Here is a 22,584-nt window from a genome sequence, read left to right as displayed (position 1 = left end):
ACTGACACTACTGCAAGTCCGCAAACAGGAGTGTTGCTTATAAAATTTTAAATAGCTGAACTTCTGGGCAGAGGAGATAGCTCAGCAGTAGTGCGTATTTGCTATGCAAGCCTTAGACCTGAATTCAATCTTCATACCCATATGAAGAGAGAAAACTGAAAAACGGCTGGGCAAGGACTAGCGAGATGGCTCAGCAGTTAAAGTGCTTGCCTATGAAGCTTAAAGACACAGGTTCAAATCCCCAGTACCCATGTAAGCCACATGCACAAGATGCCCATGCATCTGAAGTTTGTTTGCAGTGGTTAGAGGCCCTGACCCACCCATTCTCTTTCTTGCATATAAATAAATAAATTTTTAGAGGGCTGGAGAGATGGCTTAGTGGTTAAGGCACTTGCCTGCAAAGCCTAAGGACCCAGGTTCAATTCTCCAGGTCCCATGTAAGCAAGATGTACAAGGTAATGCATACGTCTGGACTTGGTTTACAGTGGCTAGAGGCCCTGGTGCACTTATTCTCTATTTCTCTCTTTCTTCCCCTCTCTCTGTTTCTAATAAATAAATAAAAATAAATAATTTTTAATTAAAATATATTTTTTAGAGCCAGGCATGGTAGCACATGCCTTTAATCCTAGCACTCAGGAAGCAGACACAGGCAGATTGCCTTTAAGTTCGAGGCCACCCTGAGACTACATAGTGAATCCCAGGACAGCCTAGGATACAGCAAGACCCTACCTTAATTAAAAAATAAAAAAAAAGAGCCAGGCGTGGTAATCCCAGCACTTAGGAGGCAGAGGTAGGAGGATCACCATGAGTTTGAGGCCACCCTGAGACTCCGTAGTGAATTCCAGGTCATCCTGGGCTACAGCAAGACCCTACCTTGAACCCCCCCCCCCCCGCCCCAAGAGTATCCACTTGCAGTCTAGCCTAATTGGCTCTAGGCCAATTAGAAACCATCTCAAGAAAGTTGAACATGGGTCCTTAGGCTTCACAGGCAAGCACTGTAACTGCTAAGCCATCTCTCTAACCCCTATTTGCCTCCGTGTGTATGTGTCTCAAATAAATTAATTAAATTTAAAAATAGAAAAAAAAAAAAAACCTCAAGAAAAGTGGTGGCACCTGAGGAATGGCATCCTCCAAGGTTGTCCTCAGGCCTCTACCTGCATATGCACATACACACATGTACACTTATGTGTACACATACATGCACATACAAACATGCATACACACATACTAAATAATTTATTGAGAAGAGGAAAAGGTAAAATGTTAATGTGTTGATAAAACCGTAAAAGCAAAGAAAATGGCCAAATCTTCTTTTCAACAGAAAATTTCAGCGAGTGGACATAAATTATACTACCTTCCCATGTCCATGACAACCATTTAACTGAAATGTGACTAAAGGCTAAAACATGTTTTGCAACCCTGAAGAGTTGCAAGGAAATCTGAGGCAGCCAACTACTAATAACATATTCAGGTCTCACCACCTCCTTCTCAAAAGCTTTCAGAATTTTTCAGTCTAAAACACTTGAGGACGCCAGGTATGGTGGTGTAGAATGTGACTAGCACTCGGGTAGCATAATTTCAAAGCCAGGGGAGCTGCTTTTGCCCGGAATCCCAGCACTGAGGAGGATGAGGCAAGAGCACTACTACAGAGCTCGAGGCCAGCCTGGGCTGCAGAGGCCCTGTCTCAACAAAAGAAAACATTATTTTCAGGGCTGGAAGTATAGCTAAGTGGCAGACAGTTGTTCTGGAGTTTGAAATGGCTCGATACCCTGGCATGCCCATTTTCTCTGTCTCTCTTCCATCTCTCTCTGCTTTAAAATAAATAAATAAATAGTTAAAAGAGGTAAGGGAAATTTGTGCTAAATATTTTTTTTTTAATTAATGAGAGAGCAAGAGACAGAAAGAGAGAGAGAGAGAGAGAGAGAATTGCTGTGGCAGGGCCTCCAAACACTAAAATTGAACTCCAGATGCATGAGCCACCTAGTGTGCATTTGCAACCTTGCACTTTCATCACCTTGTGCATCTGGCTTACGTGGGAACTGAAGAGTGGAACATGGGTCCTTAGGCTTCGCAGGCAAGTGCCTTAACCACCTAACAATCTCTCCAGCCCTAAAACACTTTTTAAAAATAGTGTGGCCACCATCATGAAAACAAATGATCATAGATGTTGGCGGGGATGTGGAAAAACAGGAACCCTTCTACACTGCTGGTGGGAATGCAATCTGGACCAGCCATTGTGGAAATCAGTGTGGAGGTTCCTAAAACAGCTAAAGATTGATCTACCATATGACCCAGCTATAGCACTCCTAGGCATATATCCTAAGGACTCATCTCATTTCCTTAGAAGTACGTGCTCAACCATGTTTACTGCTGTTCAATTTATAATAGCTGGGAAATGGAACCAGCCTAGATGTCCCTCAACTGATGAGTGGATAATGAAGATGTGGCACATTTATACAATGGAGTTCTACTCAGCGGTAAAGAAAAATGAAGTTATGAAATTTGCATAAAAATGGATGGACCTGGAAAGGATTATACTAAGTGAGGTAACCCAGGCCCAGAAAGCCAAACGCCACATGTTCTCTCTCATATGTGGATCCTAGCTACAGATGACTGGGCTTATGTGTGAGAATGAAAATACTAGCAGAGGCCAGTAAATTAAAAAGGAGACATAAAGGGAAGGGAAAGGAAGGGAGGAGGGTACTTAATAGGTTGATATTGTATATATGTAAGTACAATGATTGTTATGGGGAGGTAATATGATGGAGAATGAAATTTCAAAGGAGAAAGTAGGGGGGAAGGAAGGGAATTAACACGGGATTTTTTTATAATCATGGAAAATGCTAATAAAAATTTTTAAAAAATAGTGTGGCCAGACATGGTAGCACACACCTTTAATCCCAGCACTTGGGAGGCAGAGGTAGGAGGATCACTATGAGTTTGAGAACACCCTAAGACTACACAGTGAATTCCAGGTCAGCATGGACTAGAGCAAGACCCTACCTTGAAAAACAAAGAACTTAACAGGTGTGGTGGTGCATGCCTTTAACCCCAGCACTTGGGAAGCAGAGGTAGGAGAACTGCCATGAGTTCAAGGCCACCCTGAGACTACATAGTGAATTCCAGGTCAGGCCAGGCGTGGTGGCGCATGCCTTTAATCCCAGCACTCGGGAGGCAGAGGTAGGAGGATTGCCATGAGTTCAAGGCCACCCTGAGACTCTGTAGTGAATTCCAGGTCAGCCTGGGCTAGAGTGAGACCCTACCTCAAAAAAAAACTAAAAAAAAAAAAAAAAAAAAGAAGCTCCTGGTTCCAGACACAAAAGTGATGCAAGCATGCAATGTCACACATGCACACAAGAGGGCACACACCTCTGGAGTTCATTCATAGCAGCTGAAAGGCCCTGGCACACCTTCTCTCTCTCTCTCTCTCTCTCTCTCTCTCTCTCTCTCTCTCTCTCTCATTGCCTTTCTCTCAAAATTAAAATAATTTTTTTAAAAAAAAAGGCCGGGCATGGTGGTGCACACCTTTAATCCCAACACTCAGAAGGCAGAGGTAGGAGGATCATTGTGAGTTCTAGGCCACCCTGACACTACATAGGTAATTCCAGGTCAGCCTGGACCAGGGTGAGACCCTATCTCAAAAATAATAGTAATAATAATAATAAACCAGGCATGGTGGCACACACCTTTAATCCCAGGACTTAGGAGGCAAAGGTAGGAGGATCACCATGAATTCAAGGCCACCCTAAAATTACAAAGTAAATTCCAGGTCAGCCTGAGCTAGAGTGAGACCCTACCTCAGGGCAGAGGGGGGAACAAAAACAGAGTTCAGATCCCCAGCACCCACATAAAAGCCAGCTGCGGTGACACATTTGCAATCCCAGTTGCCCACATAAGATGAGAGGTAGAGGGCTGGAGGGATGGCTTAGTGGTTAAAAAGTTTGCCTGCAAAGCCAAAGGACTCAGGTTCAATTCCCCAGAACCCACATTAGCTAGATGCACAAGGGAGTACACACATCTGGAGTTTGTTTGCAGTGGCTGGAGGCCCTGGTGTGGCCATTCTCTCTTCCTCCCTCCCTCCCTCTTTTCGCTGTCAAATAAATAAATAAATAAAAATAAAAGTAAATTTTTTAAAAAAGATGAGAGGCAGAGACAGGAGGACTCCCAGAAGCTCACAGGACAGTTTGCCTAGCCTATACAGCAGTGAATGACAGAGACTGCCTCAAACAAGGTGGAAGGCAAGGATCAACACCCCAAAATTGTCCTCCGACGCCACACCTGCACTGGGGCATGTGCCCTTCTGAATGAAAATACACACACATACACTTTTTTAAAAGCTCAAATTAAGAATACTTTCCTTCCCCCTGGGCCTGGAGAGATGGATCAGTGGATAAAGTTCTTGCTTGCTTGGAAGCCTAATAACCCAAGTTCAATTCCCCAACCACCAGCGTAAAGCTGGACAGCCATTCCATGGCAGAGGCAAGAGGCTGTTCCATGTGCACACAGGTGCAAAGAAATAAATGATTTTTTAAAAGAATAACCTACCCCTTGCATGAATATGAAATATTATTTTTTTAAAGGATTGTTTTCCTTTTTGTAGTGCTGGAATGGAACCCAGTGTCTTGTGCATGGCAGGCAAGTATTGTACCATAAAGCTACAGCACTGGTCCAATTTTTAACTTCTGAAGTAGAAATGCTAAGTTACTTAAACTGGCCTTGAACTCACTCTGTAGCCTACGAAGATCTTGAAACTTGTTTTGGAGGGGAGGAGTTTGAGGTTGGGTCTCTCTGTAGCCCAGGCTGACCTGGAATTCACTATGTAGTTCCAGGATGGCCTTGAACTCACAGCAATCGATCATCCTACCTCTGCCTCCTGAGTGCTGGGATTAAAGGGGTGAGCCAGTATATTCAGCAGACCTTGAACTTTTAATCCTCCTGCCTCAGCCTACTGGGTAGCTGGACTGGGATTACATAGGTCTGCATTATCAGTCCTGACAATAAACTCACCTTAAATAAGCCTATTAAAGGCAGGGGTGAATGAGAAATAGTACAGATGAGGTTTAAGGACAGAGCCTATGACTGTCTTCACAGGATTTACCACCTGGTGGGGAAGGAAGCCACTAACCCTATCAGCTAGTTCTGTTCTGTAAGGACACAGCACAATCAAGTTACCTGCATGTAGATTTAAGAGTCAGATGAAGTTCACTCTTGTATGGAGGACACACAAGAAGTCATTGTGAGGACAGTGTGACAGGAACAGATGGCAGAAGGAGTGCTGTAGGGCAGGCGCTGTCCACTCCAGGTCTTTGCAGCCGCCTGGGCATTAGGAAGCCATCAGATGCACATCAGGACCACCACAAGCTCCTTCTCCATGCACTGAGACCCACAGTAACCCTCTACTATCAGGGTTCAAGTGAGGGTGCAGCCATGCCCCCTCCCTTTTGAGGAAGTAAAACTGCATGCAGTGGAGTGACCATTCCCACTTCCACGAGGAGCAAAGCTGGGCTTCACACCTGCTCCCACCCTTGGCTCCAGATCCCCTCCAGAGAGGACATGAACACCCCTCCACCAGAAGTACTCCAGGAAGAAGGGCAAGTCCAAAAAACAGGTGGGACAGAAACAAAGACACCTCACTAAAGCACAGGAAGATGTGTGGCCAACTCTTGATCTTAAATTCTAGAGGAAACAGGCTACTCGGCTATAAAAGGGCCTTGGAGAAGCCAGTGTTTGTACCAAAGGAAAGGCAAAGAGGCTGTGCTCAGAACCAAAGATAAGTTGCCCAGTCTCAGCCCACAGAACATGTGAGAGGAGATGGAACATGTCTACAGAAGAAAAGCAAACACAGGAGACGTCTTGTCCGCAGGACAGGAGTTCCCACTACAGTGTGGCACTAGGGGGCGCTGAAGGACAGCATTCTCAGTCCTCAAACTTTCAAAGCCTTTCTTATCTTACAAAGTCAACTAAGCATGTGAACTGCACCTAAATTGTCTTTTTTAAAGGTGGGGGAAGGGGAGGGGGAGGGAGAGGCTTGTGACAATAGAAGGGAGGTAAGTAATCATTTACTACTTTGCATCTGTCATACATAAGTATCAAGGGGAGCTATACTCAAAGCCCTAGAACAACCTCCCATTTGCAGCTGAAAAGCTAAACCTGGCAGACTTAATGAAGGCATTGTCAACACAGAAGCAGAAAGAGAACTTGGTGGTAGAGAAACATTTAGGAGTAATGAACTGTTCACAGTGATCAATCCTTAATGTCATCGGTTAAATTAGGGTGCCCTGGACTAGACAAACTCTAAAATTTCTTCATAGTTCCAAAGGGATTTGGATCCCACAAGGAATGAGAAACATGGGTGGGGCTGGACAGATGGCTTAGCAGTTAAAAGTTCTTGCTTTCAAAGCCTGAAGGCTCAGGTTCAATACTCCAGTACCCTTGTAACGGCAGATGCACAAAGTGGCACAAGCACCTGGAGTTCATTTGCAGCAAAAAGAGGCCCTGAGGCAACCATTCTTTCTCATGTCTCTGCTCATTAATAAATAATATATATATTTGGGGGCGCTGGGCATGGTGGTACACACATTATATCCCAGCACTAAGGAGGGAGAGGTAGGAGGATCACTGTGAGTTCAAGGCCAGCCTGAGACAACATAGTAAATTCTAGGTCTGCTTGGACTAGATTGAGACCCTGCCTCAGAAAAAAAAAAAAAAGCTGGAGATATGGCTTAGTGGTTAAGGCACTTGCGCCTGTGAAGCCTAAGAACTGATGTTCAACTCTCCAGGTCTCATGTAAACCAGACACACAAGGTGACACAAGTGCGCAAGGTCGCACATGCACACAAGGTGGCAGTGGCTGGAGGCCCAGGCACGCCAATTCTCTTTCTTTTACTTGTTCTCTCATAAGAACAACAACAACAAAAAAAACTCTAAAAAAATAAAATGATTAAGTTTTTAAAAAGAAACATAGGTAACACTGGGTGTGGCTCCAAGGGAAAACACTTGCCTGGCATATTCCGAGCATGGCCAAAGTGAAACAAAAACAGGGAGATGGGCTACAGAAGTGGCTTAGAGGTTAAGGCATTTGCTGGCAAAGAAGGACCCAGGTTCAACTCACCAATACCCATGTAAAGACAGATGCAAAAGGTAGCATGTGTCTATAGAGTTCATTTACAGTGGCTAGAGGCCCTGGCATGCCCATTCCTCTCTATATGCCTGCCCCTCCCTCCCTCCCTCTCCTTCCTTTTCTCCCTCTCTCTCTCTCTCTCTCTTTCTCTCGATCTCAATCTCCCTCTCAAATAAATAAATAATTTTTAAGAAAATCAGGGAGAGGGCTAGAGAGATGGCTTAATGGTTAAGGGGCTGGCCTGCAAAGCCTAAGGACCCAGGTTCAATTCCCCAAAACCCACATAAAGCCAGATGAACATATATCTGGAGTTTTATAGTCTGCAGTTTATAGAGGACCTGGCACAGCCCCCCCTTTCCTCATATAAATACATATATACACACACCCACACATATTAAAATATTTTAAAAAACAGGGAGAGGAGAAAACATGGGATTAGAAACACAAACTAGTAACACCTCTCAGGTATCATGGACCCTAACTAATGCTGCTGACAGAAATAGCAGAGTCTATAGCAGGGACTTCCTGCCCATCCTGTATGCACCATCCAGAGAGCCCAGACCAGGAACCCTGCCCGTCCTGTATGCTCCATCCAGAAAGTCCAGACCAGAAACCCTGCCCATCCTGTATGCTCCATCCAGATACTCTAGACCAGGAACCCTGCCCGTCCTGTATGCTCCATCCAGAGTCTCTAGATCAGGAACCCTGCCCATCCTTTATGTTCCATCGAGACTCCAGACCAGGAATCCTGCCCGTTCTGTATGCTCCATTCAGCGACTCTAGACCAGGAACCTTACCTGTCCTGTATACTCCATTCAAAGAGGCCAGACCAAGAACGCTACTCATTCTGTATGCTCTATCGAGAGACTCTAGACCAGGAACCTTGACCATCCTGTATACTCCATCCAGAGATGTCCAGAAGAGGCAAATCCAGAGAAAGAATGCAGATGAGGACTGTCTAGGCTGGTGGAAAAGGTCAACAGAGTATGTGCTGATGGCTTCAAGGCTTCTTTGGGGATAATGAATGCTCGATACTTAATTGTGGTGACAGATATAACACTTATAAACGTACTAAACCACTGGAATGCACACTTGCAAAAATAAGTAACAGGCCGGGCATGGTGGTGCACGCCTTTAATCTCAGCACTCGGGAGGCAAAGGTAGGAGGACTGCCTTGAGTTCAAGGGCACCCTCAGACTACACAGTGAATTCCAGGTCAGCCTGAGCTAGAGCAAGACACTACCTCAACAAAACAAAACAAAACAAAACAAAACAAAACAAAACAAAAAACAGCAAGTGAGTATCTTAGTCAAATAAAGGAAGAAGAAAAATAGGGCCATGGTTACATCAAAAGGAAAATTATTGATTCTGTACAGTATGTTAGGTATGTTAACTCGCACCCACTAAGCAGAAATACTGTGCTTTCAAGTGTTGTGGGTGGTTTAGGGACACATGAAGATGACACTGTTCAGTCAATGCAGACCTGCAGTTTCCCTGATTTAACATTTACTGAGCAGAACTATCCACACTGAACTGTGTGAGAGCATGAGCCTTAATCTTGAAGTTGATAAGCACAGGGTTAGGACATCAGCACACTTGTCACAATGCAGGTGAGCAGCGAGCTGCAGGGCAAGGAGCAAGGGTTAGGACCTCAGCACACCTGTCACAGTGCAGGTGAGCAGCGAGCTGCAGGGCAAGGAGCAAGGGTTAGGACCTCAGCACACCTGTCACAGTGCAGGTGAGCAGCGAGCTGCAGGGCAAGGAGCAAGGGTTAGGACCTCAGCACACCTGTCACAGTGCAGGTGAGCAGCGAGCTGCAGGGCAAGGCAGCAAGGGTTAGGACCTCAGCACACCTGTCACAGTGCAGGTGAGCAGCGAGCTGCAGGGCAAGGAGCAAGGGTTAGGACCTCAGCACACCTGTCACAGTGCAGGTGAGCAGCGAGCAGCAGGGCAAGCAGCAAGGGTTAGGACCTCAGAACACCTGTCACAGTGCAGGTGAGCAGCGAGCTGCAGGGCAAGGAGCAAGGGTTAGGACCTCAGAACACCTGTCACAGTGCAGGTGAGCAGCGAGCTGCAGGGCAAGGAGCAAGGGTTAGGACCTCAGAACACCTGTCACAGTGCAGGTGAGCAGCGAGCTGCAGGGCAAGGAGCAAGGGTTAGGACCTCAGAACACCTGTCACAGTGCAGGTGAGCAGCAAGCTGCAGGGCAAGGAGCAAGGGTTAGGACCTCAGCACACCTGTCACAGTGCAGGTGAGCAGCGAGCTGCAGGGCAAGGAGCAAGGGTTAGGACCTCAGCACACCTGTCACAGTGCAGGTGAGCAGCGAGCAGCAGGGCAAGCAGCAAGGGTTAGGACCTCAGAACACCTGTCACAGTGCAGGTGAGCAGCGAGCTGCAGGGCAAGGCGCAAGGGTTAGGACCTCAGCACACCTGTCACAGTGCAGGTGAGCAGCGAGCTGCAGGGCAAGGAGCAGGAGCAAGGGTTAGGACCTCAGCACACCTGTCACAGTGCAGGTGAGCAGCGAGCTGCAGGGCAAGGAGCAGGAGCAAGGGTTAGGACCTCAGCACACCTGTCACAGTGCAGGTGAGCAGCGAGCTGCAGGGCAAGGAGCAAGGGTTAGGACCTCAGCACACCTGTCACAGTACAGGTGAGCAGCGAGCTGCAGGGCAAGGAGCAAGGGTTAGGACCTCAGCACACCTGTCACAGTGCAGGTGAGCAGCGAGCTGCAGGGCAAGGAGCAAGGGTTAGGACCTCAGCACACCTGTCACAGTGCAGGTGAGCAGCGAGCTGCAGGGCAAGGAGCAAGGGTTAGGACCTCAGCACACCTCTCACAGTACAGGTGAGCAGCGAGCTGCAGGGCAAGGAGCAAGGGTTAGGACCTCAGCACACCTCTCACAGTACAGGTGAGCAGCGAGCTGCAGGGCAAGGAGCAAGGGTTAGGACTTCAGAACACCTGTCACAGTGCAGGTGAGCAGCAAGCTGCAGGGCAAGAAGTTCACAAAGTCTACTTCTGCACTGACTGAGCTGTAATTTGGCTGTACTTCCTTGGGACGAGGACTGTGAAGTACAGAAGGGGGCTAGAGAAATGGCTCAGTGGTTAAAGACACTTGCTAGCAAAGCCTTATAGCCTGGGTTCATGTTCCCAGTACTCGCATAAAGCCAGATGAACAAAGTACCACAAGGTAGCACATGCCTCTGGAGTTCATTTGCAACAGCAGGAGTCCCTAGCACACCCATATGCTCTCTTTTTCTTTCAAATAAATAAAATATCTAAAAATAAATAAATAAAATGGGTTTGCTAAACTGGGTGTGTTGGTTCATATCTTTAATTCCAGCACTCAGAAGACTGAAGCAGGCCTGTGTGCTACAGCGTTCCAGATCAGCATGGGCTAAAGACCCTGCCATGAACAACAACAACAAAAAACACTATGACTAACTGAAAAATCCAAGCCGAGTGCACACCTTTAACTTTAGCACTGGGGAGGTTAAGGTGGGAGGATTTCTCTCAGTTCCAGGCCAGCCTAGAGCTACAGAGTGAGTTCTGGGGCAATCTGGACTACAATGAGACCCAAAGCAAAGGGAAAAGGGAAAAAGGAACGAAAGAGAAAAAGAAAAAGAAAAATCCTGTTACTAACTTTCTGAGATCCCATGTCTATAGAAAAACTGTATTGCAATTAAATTTTAACTTGTCCTGTCAGTACATTAATCCACAGGAGGACATGGAGAGCACTCCTTATATAAGAATTTGCTGTGTAGAAATATTTTAATTTTATTTATTTTTTGAGAGAGGGACAGACAGATAGGATGGGCACACCAGGGCCTTTAACCATCGCAAATGAACTCCAGATACACGCACCATCTTGTGCATCTGGCTTACATGAGTCCTGGCGAATTGAACCTGGGTCCTTTGGCTTCACAGGCCAACACTCTCTACCTGCTAAGCCATCTCTTCAGCCCGGTACAGAATTTTGGTCAAAGACCAGTGGATAAATTAAGAAGTGAACCAGTAAATATTATGCTGAATAGCCTTGGTGGAAGTTCAAGGTTCAATCTGTTTTACTAACTACTACAATCACCTTGGAGCCAATCTTAAAGAGGAGAAAGAGGAAATGGGAATAAAAAGCAGACCAATCAAAAGAATGTGACATAAACAACCACTGGAGGCTCAGTCTCTGCTGGGGAGGGTGAGGAAACACCTAACAAGTACATCACTAGCTGCCTGCAAGGGATGGGGGACTCACAAAACACAGTGTGAGGGGACTTTGGAGTTAAAATGGTGCATTTGGGCCAGACAGATGGCTTAATGGTTAAGGCACTCGCCTGTAAAGCCAAAAGATCTAGGTTCAGTTTTCCAGGACCCACGTAAGCCAGATGCACAATGTGACGCATATATCTGGAGCTCATTTGTAGCAGCTAGAGACCCTAGCATAGCATATTCTCTCTCTCTCTCTCAAATAAATAAAGAAAAATTTTAATGGGAATATTTACTATATCAAATCCTATGCAAATAAAGGGGTTTGGAGCATGTGTGTACGCAAGTTCATATATGTGCAAGTACATGTGAACATGCACAGGCCAAAGGAAAACCTCAGATGTCCTCCTCAGGCACTATCCACCTCTTTTTGAGACAGGGTACTACCTCAGGCCTGGAGCTCACAGTTAGGCTAGACCAGCTGGCCAGCAAGCTCTAGAGATGGATCCTCCAATTTCTACTGCCCCAGCACTAAAACTACAAGTGTTACCATGCCCACCCTGTTTACATGGGTGCTGGAGACTGAACTCAAATTCACAAGCTACTTTACCTTGTGATCTCTCTCCCAACCCCAATAAGGTTGGTTTGGGGGCAGGGGAGACTGGGGAGATGGCTCAGCGGTTAAAGGTGACTGCTTAGAAAGCCTGCCAGTACGGGTCCAATTCCTCAGCCACCCAAATAAAGCCAGATACAAAAGATGGCCTGCGGTGTTTGCAGAGGCAAAAGACCTTGATGAGCCCACTACACACACAAGTGCAAATAAATATATAATGTAAATTTTAAAAGGTGGGGTTAGGCAGGCAAAGTGGATGAGGCAGCTATCAGAACTAGGAAGACAACACACTGGGGCTCTCCATATTTTCTCATCCAGAAACAAGAACAATTGCCAAAGGCACACAAAGGACCCCAGAAGTGCTGCACCTGGTGTTTCTGGGCTGCCAGTTGTCTTCACTGTGGTGTGCCCTGTTCTCCTAGATGGCCCTCTCCTATCACCTCTCGATCACTTCAGGTCACTCCTGCCTAGCCAAGCCTTCTGCCTCTCTCCAGGCACTCAAGTTCCACACAGACAGCTACAGCCAAGAACACAGAAGCAAAACTTTATTGTCCCGCTAAACTGAGTGGCTGAGTGGCAGAAATGTGCCAGTGTTCTGTTCTATGGGATTCTTCACTTAATGAAGTCATGGCAGAGGCTCAACACTATGGCCATCTGCAGGGAAGGAAGGCATGAGTAAATCTTCATGTGAAAGGCCAGAGTGAAAAGAGAAGCTAAGGACCTAAACTATCTGCCGATTTACTGGCCCTGGAACACAAAACTGCCTGAGGAGGACAGAAGCTGAAGAAAGAGCCCTTACACAATTTTCCCTCTGAGGAAGAGAATACTAATGGAAACCAACATATCAGAAGGTAAGCTGGTCAAAATAAAACACTGCAAAATCATTAGCTGAAAATAAAGAATGCCAAGACCAAGGGTGCTGACAGCTGGAGACCGCCCAGGTCCACTCTTTCTCAATGTGACCTTCACCTCATCATCTGTTGAAAATGTCTTCCAAAGGCATTCCAAAGGTTTAGCTCTGCACATATAATTCAATAGTCAAAATCGTAAGTTTTCAAGCTGGGCATGGTAGCACACGCCTTTAATCCCAGCACTCGGGAGACAGAGGTAGGAGGATCGCCATGAGTTCAAGGCATAGAGAATTCCAAGTCAGCCAGGACTATAGGGAGACCCTACTGCTAAAAATAAAAAATTTTAAAAAAGTTTGCCCTTCATTCTTCAACTATGTGCAACTTTGAAGCTCACTGTTATGATTAAAATTTGAGGGGGGGAGGACTGGAAGGATGGCTTAGTAGTTAAGGCACTTGCCTACAAAGCCAAAGAACCCAGGTTTGATTCCCCTGGGACTCACATAAGCCAGATGCACAGGTGGCACATGCATCTGGAGCTCATTTGCAGTGGCTAGAGGCCCTGACGTTCCCATTCTCTCTATCTCTGTCTCTCTCTCTCTCTCAAATAAATAAATAAATGTTAAAATATATCTTAAAGAACTTTTTTTTATTTTTGATTATTTGAAAGGGTCTTACTCTAGTCCTGGCTGGCCTCAACCACACTGCAATCCTACCTCAGCCTCCTGAGTGCTAGAATCAAGGTGTACACCACCATGCCCAGCAATTAAAACTTTTTACTAGCCAGGCGTGGTGGCACATGCCTTTAATGCCAGCTCTTGGGAGGCAGAGGTAGGAGGACTGCTATGAGTTTGAGGCTACCCTGAGACTACATAGTGAATTCCAGGTCAGCCTGAGCTAGAGTGAGACCCTACCTCGAAAAACCAAAACAAACAAACAAACAAACAAACAAAGCAGGCATGGTGGCTCATGACAGTGATTCCAGCACTCAGGAGACTGAGGTAGTTTGGTCCTCAGCTGAAGGCCAACCTAGGCTACAGAGTGAGTTTCCAGCTGCCTAGACTGTAGTGAGATTCTGCCTAAAAAAAAAAAATCAACCTTGGGCTGGAGAGAGGGCTTAATGGTTAAGGTGCTTGCCTGCAAAGTCTAAAGACCCAGGTTCAATTCCCTAGTACCCACATTAGCTAGGTGCACAAGTTGATGCATACGTCTGGAGTTCATTTAGTGGCTAGAGGACTTGACATACCCATTCTCATTCTCTATCTCTCTCAAATAAATAAATAATTTTTTAAAAATCTTTTACTAGAAAAAGTATCTTGACACTTCACAAAGTCTCCCATAAGGTAACTCAGGAACTCAATCAGCTCAGAACACCACTTTCAGCACAGAGCAGGAAACTCTGCTGGCCCTCAGTGATCACCTAGCAGGGGAGCAGGGTGGTCCAGCACACAGGCCTCTTAAAAGGTCTTAAAACTGAAGCATTCTGGGGCCATACCAGCAACATCTGCAGTCAGTGGCCTCATTCCAGAATTTTAAACACCCCATGCTCATTCTAACTTGTAGTCAAGGTTCAAAAATCCCTGCACTGGGGCATGGGGCAAGGGCCCTGGGAAAGTGGGAGGAACCAAGCAGAAGAGAGGAACTACTTCCCCACATAGTTACCAGCAAAGCAAGAGAGCAACTGCATCATCACTCACCTTACAAACTCATCAGCTGGGCAAGGTGGTACACACCTGTAATCCCAGGTCTCAGGAGTTTGAAGACAGGAAGATCAGGACTGGGAGGCCAGCCTGGGCTATAGGAAGAGCCTGTCTCAAAAAAAAAAAAAAAAAAAAAAAAAAAAAAAAAAAAAAAAACCCTTAAACTGGGCATGGTGGTACACACCTTTAATCCCAGCACTTGGGAGGCCAAGGTAGGAGGATTACTGTGAGTTCAAGGCCACCCTGAGAATACAGAGTGAATTCCAGGCCAGCCTGGGCTAGAGGGAGACCCTACTACAAAAAAAAAAAAAAAAAAAAAAAAAACCTTAACACAAGCTAAAAGTCATTTGACTGTCCAAATGTGGTGGCACAAACCTTTAGACCCAGTACTCAGGAGGAGGGCAAGGTAGAAGGAGCGCTGTGAGTTGAAGACAGCCTGGAACTAAAGAGTGAGATCCAGATCAGCCTGGGCTAGAATGAGTCCCTACCTCGGAAAAAAATTATGAAGTAAAAATATTTTGATATACTAAACTTCTGTCTCTGCATGAAGCACTTCTTTTATGTGAATTCATTTTAGTTCACTGTCCTCTCTCACCTATAAGATAGACAATTTCTAAAACATAATTTTCCAATCTAGGATCACTTTTGATTTCAACCTAGAGAAGGTCTCTCTCACAGCCACTGTGACACACTCCCTGCAGTGACCTACTCCACAAAAACTAATCCTGGCCTGTTTGGGGTTTTTGTTTGCTAATATTGGTTGCTGCTTTAGTTTTTTTTTTTTTAAATGTATATATGTATTTACTTGTTTATTGGAGAGAAAGACAAAAAGGTAGATAGAGAGAATGGTCTCTCCAAAGCCTCTAGACACTACAGACATCTTGTGCATCTGGCTTTTGTGGGTACTGGCAAATCAGACGTGGGTCCTTAGACTTTGCAGGCAAGTGCCTCAAAGCCATCTCTCCAGCCCTTCTGTTTAAGTTTTATATTTTATTTGCACCTGTTCGTGTGTGTGTGTATGTTTGTACATATATGTGTATACGTGTTATGTGGTGTGTGTGCACACATGCATGCACCAGGGTATCTTGCAACATATAAATGCCCATCCAGCTATACATAAATGGCTGAGGAATTGAACCCAGGCAACTGAGCCATCTCCCCAGGCCTCTATTTTAGTTATTTGAGACAGAGCCTTGCTTTAAAGCCCAAGTGACCTGGACTCACCAAACTCCTACCTCAGCATGTCCACAATTCCCAGCTCTTGCTCCTGTACCTCCTCTGGACTGGCAAGGATATACTGGCCCTAGGCAGCTGACCTACTCTCTGACTCAACTATAGTGATCAGCTCCAAATTCACATCTTCCACCTGAATTGTTCAATTATATTCAGTTCTGTTTCTAGCTTGTCAATCCCACACCATGACCATGTTTGTTTCCATGTTCATGTCCATGCCCTATTGTAACATTAAAATCAAAAAACCTGGGCTTGGGGCTGGGCATGGTGGCGCACGCAAGACCCTCCCCCCCCCAAAAAAAAAAGGCTGGTGAGATGGCTTAGTGATTAAGTGCTTGCCTGTGAAGCCTAAGAACCCTGGTTCGAGGCTTAATTCCTCAGGACCCACGTTAGCCAGATGAACAAGGGGGCACATGCATCTGGAGTTCGTTTGCAGTGGCTGGAAGCCCTGGCACACCCATTCTCTCTCTTGCTTTCTGCCTCTTTCTCTCTCTGTCGCTCTCAAATACATAAATAAGTTTTAAAAAATATAAAAATATGGGCTGGAAATGGCTTAGCAGTTAAGGCACTTGTCTAAGGAGCCTAAGGACCTAAGTTTGACTCTCCAGATCCCACAAAGCCAGACACACAAGGTGACACAATCGCAAGCTCACATATGCACACTAGTAGCACATGCATCTGGAGCTTGATTGCAATGGCTGGAGGCCCTGGCATACCCATTCTCTCTCATTAAAAAAATAAAAATTAAAAATAAGTAAGTAAATAAGCCAGGTGTGGTGGCACATGCCTTTAATCCCAGCACTCGGAGGCAGAGGTAAGAGGATCACCATGAGTTCAAGGCCACCCTGAGAAGACAGTGAATTCCAGGTCAGCCTATGCTACAGTGAGACCCTGCCTCAAAAAAACAAAACAAAACAAAAAGATAAATAAATAAATAAAATAGGGCTGGAGAGATGGCTTAGCAGTTAAGGCGTTTGCCTGCAGAGCCAAAGGACCTCACTTCAATTCCCCAGTAAGCCCGATGCACAAGGTGACACATGTGTCTGGAGTACATCTGCAGTGGCTAGAGGCCCTGGCATGCCCATTCTCTCTCTCTCTCTCTCTGTCTTTCTCTCTCTCTCCTCTCTGTGTCAAATATATAAATAAAATATTAAAATGAAAAAGCCCATTAGCCAGGCATGGTGGTACACTCCTTTAATCCTAGCACTCAGGTGGCCAAGGTAGGAGGATCACTGAATTGCAGGCCAATGTGAGACTACACGGTGAATTCCAGGTCAGCCTGGGATAGAGCAAGACTCAACCTCAAAAAAGAAAAAGAAAAAAAAAGCTCATTATTTTCTCAAAACAGTTTCCACATGTGGGTCAATGCAACACTCCATTGTTCTTCCATTTCTTAGGTGACAACCTTTGAAAATACCTTGAGTTACACATACACATCCTAAATACCTAATAATCACCAACTTCTTACCTCAACAAAGTATTAAGCTGGTCAAGCACAGTGGCACATGCCTTTAATCCCAAGCTGAGATAGGAGGACCACTGTGAGTTCAAGGCCAGCCTCAGACTACATCATGTATTCAAGATCAGCCTGGACTAGAATGAGACCCTACCCTCCCCCCAAAAAAAAAGGAAGAATAATTTACTTTGAGACGAAGTCTCAACTAAATTGCCTGAACGGCCTCAAACTCACTCCAAACCACCACAACCAACTTAGTGCTGGTCATTAGAGAGATTTCAACAGAAGACCCCTCTGACATTTGTGGTGGTACAGGCTGGAGGCCTAATCTTCAGTCTCAGAACTACCAAGCCCATGCAGTCCTCCTGTGAGCATAGTTCTCTCACTTCATCCCACTGTCCTTCTCTGTCAGGCACCTAGCAAGCACTTGGGCACTGCTACAGTCACACCACAGCAGATGCCAGAACACTTTCCACCGGGTATGACACATTGCCACCACAGCACCAAAAAGGCCAAGGCAGATGAATCAGGAGATCAAGATCATCCTCCGCCACACACTGAGTTGGAGGCAGCTTGGAATAGAATACCTGTCTTTAAAGGAGGGGAGCGGGGCAGGAAGATAGCTCAGCTATTAAAGGTTCAATGGTTAAAGGCACTTGTTTGCAAGCTTGCCAGCCCAAATTTAATTCTGCAGCACCCACACAATGTCAAACACAAAGTGGCCCACGTGTTTATAATCCCAGTGCACCTACAGCAACAGGAACCAGGAGAATCCAGGAGCTCACAAACAACAGCAGCAAAAGAAATCCTGTTTCAAAAGGTGGGGGCTGAAAAAATGGTTCAACAGTTAAGGCATTTGCCTGCAAAGCCAAAAGACCTCACTTTGATTCCCCAGGACGCACATAAGCCAGATGCACAAGGTGGTGTATGTATCTGGAGTCGGTTTGCAGTGGCTGGAAGCCCTGGCACGCCCATTCTCTCTCCCGCCCCTTTGTTTCTCTCTCAAATAAATAAATTAAAATTAAAAATATATATTAAAAAAAGGAATGTAAAAAAAAAAAAAAAGGAATGTAGAAGGAAAGGAGAAATACCCCAAAACTGTCCTCTGACTTCCACATGGGCACTGTGGCAAGTATGCACCCATACCCACACAAATCATACATATATACACCCAAATGAGTAATAAAAATCGGGGAACTAGCCACGTGTGGTGGCACACGTCTTTAATCCCATCACTCGGGAGGCAGAGGCAGGAGGATCGCTGTGAGTTCGAGGCCATCCTGAGACTACATAGTGAATTCAGGTCAGCCTGGACTAGGGTGAGACTCTACCTCAAAAAACAAAATTAACTGGGCGTAGTGGTGCACGCCTTTAATCCCAGCACTCGGGAGGCAGAGGTAGGAGGATTGTCGTGAGTTCAAGGCTACCCTGTCACTACATAGTGAATTCCAGGTCAGCCTGGGCCAGAGTAAGATCCTACCTCAAAAAGAAAAAAGAAAAAAGAAAAAAGAAAAAAGAAAAAAAAACAAAAAACAGGGGACTGAGGATATGACTCAACAGTTAAAGCCTGACCTGGCCAGGGTTCAACTCCCCATCTACCTCTCACTTAAAGACAGACATGCATTCATTTCCCACAGCAAGTGACCCTGACATGCCCAAACACAGACATGGCCACACACATATATGTAAATAATTTTTTTTTTTAATTGGGTGGTATTTGGGGAGTCGGCTCAGTGTGTAACAGTACTTGCTGTACACAAGAACCTGAGTTTGATTCCAGCACCCATGTAAAAAGTGTAGCCATGACGGGCGTGATGGCACACACCTTTAATCCCAGCACTCAGGAAGCAGAGGTAGGAGGATAGCCATGAGTTCAAGGCCACCCCGAGAACACAGAGTAAATTCCAGGTCAGCCTAGGCTAGAGTGAGACCCTACCTCAAAAAAAAAAAAAAGTGTAGCCATGCACACCTGTAACCCCAGAGCTGAGGCAGGTAGAGATAGGAGAGTCCATGCAGCTCACTGGTCAGCCAACAAAACCTGAGCTCCAAGTTCAATGAGCCCTGATCTCAAGGAAATAAGGTAGAAGAGTGACAGAGGATACCTCATGTCCTCCTATGGTCTCTACATAGGTGTGCACACACATTTACACATGCAAACACCTTAATGAGCCCAATCAAGTCCATCTGCATATCATGCACACTGCACATGACAATCCCTAGACAGAGCCATGTCCTTCTGGGCCTGCACAGGATGATCACCTCCCAGAAGGAAGCAGGGCTAGAGTCAAAATCCATAGACCTGAAAAGCCTGCAGTGCACAGAAGAGAATGGGGCTCACTTCCTGTTTTCTTGTTTTTGGTTTTTCGAGGTAGGGTCTCACTCTAGCCCAGGCTGGCCTGAAATTCACTGGAGTCTCAGGGTGGCCTCAAACTCACGGCAATCCTCCTACCTCTGCCTCCCGAGTGCTGGGATTAAAGGCGTGTGCCACCATGCCCGGCTCACTTCCTGTTTTAAGAGGAAAGTGATGGATTACTACCATTAACCACGTATGTTTTCTAGCCAAGGTCCTCACAGAGCAACAGGATGGCAGTGTGCAGTACTTTCTGCTGCCTAAGAAAGCCCTTTGTCCAGCATGCCTCCTGGGATGAGACCTCAGCTCTTCCCAAGCACATCTCTGGCAAATGGATCCAAGAGTAATCGTTGCAGGAAAGGATGCTGTAGTAGCACTATGTGGAGAGTCTATTTCACAGCCAGTAAGAATCTGCCCCAAACTGAGGCAAATACTTAGTATTTTTAGTTTTATATTTTGTATTTATTTGGTTGGGGGAACACCAGAGTCCCCTGCCACTGCAAATAAATGCCCATCAGGCATTATATGGGAGGCTGGGAAACTGAATCCTGGGCTGGCAGGCTTTGCAAGCAAGCACACCATCTCCCCAGGCCCTGAAGAGAATGCTTTTTAAGGTGTGGAGAGATGTCTCAGCAGTTAAAGGCACTTGTTTGAAAATGCTTTTAAAGAGTCAAAGTAGCTGGGTATGAAGACATACCCCTTAAAAAAAATTATTTGAGAGACAGAGAGGGAGAATAGGAATGCCAGGGCCTACAGTCACTGCAAACAAACTCCAGATGCATGTGCCACCTTGTGCATCTGGCTTACAGGGATCCTGAGGAATCAAACCAAGGTCCTTTGGCTTTGCAGACAAGTGTTTTAACAAGCCATCTCTCCAGCCCCTTATTTTAATTTTTTATTTATCTATTTATTTGAGAGAGAGAGAGAGGACACACACACCTTTAATCCCAGCACTTGGGAGGCTGAGGTAGGAGGATCACTGTGAGTTCAAAGCCAGCCTGAGACTACATAGTGAATTTCAGATTAGCCTGGGCTAGAGTGAGACTCTACTTCAAAAGACCAAACAAAAAAAAGACCGGGCGTAGTGGTACATGCCTTTAGTCCCAGCACTCAGAAGGCAGAGGTAGGAGGATCACCATGAGTTCAAGGCCAACATGAGACTACATTGTGAATTTCAGGTCAGCCTAAGCTACAGTGAAACCCTACCATGAAAAGCTTAAAAAAAAAACTGTATGCGCACACAGATATTAACTTAATATTTTATCCTTTCTCAGATATAAAGAGGATAATCTTTCCTTTAAAGGGCTCCCTATCCCCTGAAATACAGAGAATAATGTCCCTAAGTAACTTCTCTAACCATTCACTGAGAAGCTTCAGGAAGGGGCAGAGAAAAGGGAAGAAAAACAAAAGATGAACCCCACCTTCTTTCCTCAAAGCTATGAGAACTAAGAAATACTAAGGTGAGTAGAATGGACCCCAGCTCTAGGAAAGCCTAACAAGTCATGAAGGTCTCATGTCCCCTGGCCGGGCAGCAGAAAGAGCAGAAAGACCAACACTGTCTCCTCAAGCCTGTGGCTTCCACAGCTCCCACCTGGCAACAGGGAGACAGCCATCTCCATCCTGACTCCAAGGTTCTTTACCTCTCCTCCAGCATGTTGCCTCAATTTCACTCTACACTTCATTTCTGAACTGGCCTGCTTTCCACACATGTTCCAGGCTTTGACACCATTCCTCTTTGTGCTCTACCTATATGAGTTACTTTCTCTTTGCTAAGACAAAATACCCAAGCAGAAGCAACTTAGGGAAGGGAATGGGTTCAGTCTGGCTTGTAACAGTCCATCACAGCAGGGAAGCCATGGTGCGGGGAGCTGGTCACCTTCTGTGCACAGTGAGATCTCACACTGAAGACACATGGCACTGTCCACAGCAGCGTGCTATTTCACACTGCATTCACGGGCACTATCCACAACAGTGTGCAATCTCACCCCACAGACACAGGGCACTGGCCACGACAGTGTGCTATCTCACACTGTAACTCTCAGCTAATGCATCATTTCCACGATTCCTCTCAACTGCCCAAGGCTGCGCTAACAGACAGAGGTCACTACCTTCAGGCCACACCACAGTTTGTGATGACACAGAGTTAGTGTGATTAACTGATTAGCAAAGCCAGTGGACCAGAAGCTGTGGAGAGACAATGCCAGGTTTTCCTCATCTCTTGCCTCAATACCTAGAACATGGTGACAGCTCAGGAACTATATGATGGCTGAATAAATGTGAGTCAATATTCTTGACTATGTTGTTCACAGTCATCTCAGCAACTACCAGCCTAAAACTGGACTCCCCCACCAATCAGCCTGTCTCTCCCCATTACTCTGTCAACTTATAAGTCATAGGAACTACCTTTTGTCATTATATCTCCACTGCTCTGCCATCAAAAGCTTTTGAACTATCACAAAGATCCCTCTCTATGTTCTGAATAGAAACATAATCAATGAAACGGGATGTACCCTTGGAAGACCTAACTGCATTTTATCAGCCGGCTGGAGTTAGATCTGGTTGTTCTATTTCTTGTCATTGTAGTACTCTGACAAGTGAGAGAAGACAACATAATTTTGGAGAAAACTGAGAAACTGAGAAAACCTAAGGTGAATTATTCAGTACTTCACTATTCAGGCAGATGACCAACAATGAAAGATTTGTCCTTTTGGAACTCTGTGTACAGTCAACACATCTCCAATAACTTACATGGGAATAACTTCTTTTTATACCATAAAAACTGGAGCATAGGCACCATAATTAAAGCATTAAACCATAATTAAAGCATTGTCTTCAAAATATTGTTTTTAAAATACAGCCAGGAATGGTGGCACACGCCTTTAATCCCAGCACTCGGGAGGCAGAGGTAGTAGGATTGCCGTGACTACATAGTAAATTCCAGGTCAACCTGGGCTAGAGTGAGACCCTACTTCTAAAAAACCAAAAACATAAAAATAAAATTGTTCGAGGGCTGGAGAGCTGGTTTAGCAGTAAAGGTGCTTGCCCACAAAGCCTAAGAATCCGGGTTTGATT

At 45.6% G+C, this 22,584-nt stretch overlaps 1 protein-coding gene across 5 annotated transcripts in view; it reads right to left on the bottom strand.

The window, feature by feature from the left end:
• Usp10 (ubiquitin specific peptidase 10) overlaps positions 1-22,584 on the bottom strand; it is an 88,921-nt gene that overhangs the window by 48,169 nt on the left and 18,168 nt on the right. Inside the window, exon 1 of one of the 5 annotated variants that reach the window (XM_045135956.1) lies at positions 5,173-5,193. The exons of the other annotated variants lie outside the window; for them this stretch is intronic. Within the exon in view, the coding sequence (XP_044991891.1) occupies positions 5,173-5,178 (6 nt within the window). The 5' untranslated portion in view covers positions 5,179-5,193. Of the gene's footprint in view, positions 1-5,172; positions 5,194-22,584 lie in introns of those variants that run through there. 5 annotated transcript variants of the gene reach the window in all.

Source organism: Jaculus jaculus, chromosome 1, assembly GCF_020740685.1.
Source record: "Jaculus jaculus isolate mJacJac1 chromosome 1, mJacJac1.mat.Y.cur, whole genome shotgun sequence".
In the NCBI taxonomy this organism is placed as follows: domain Eukaryota; kingdom Metazoa; phylum Chordata; class Mammalia; order Rodentia; family Dipodidae; genus Jaculus; species Jaculus jaculus.
The sequence above is the reverse complement of the archived record's forward strand: the minus strand, read 5'-3'. Positions and strand labels throughout refer to the sequence as shown.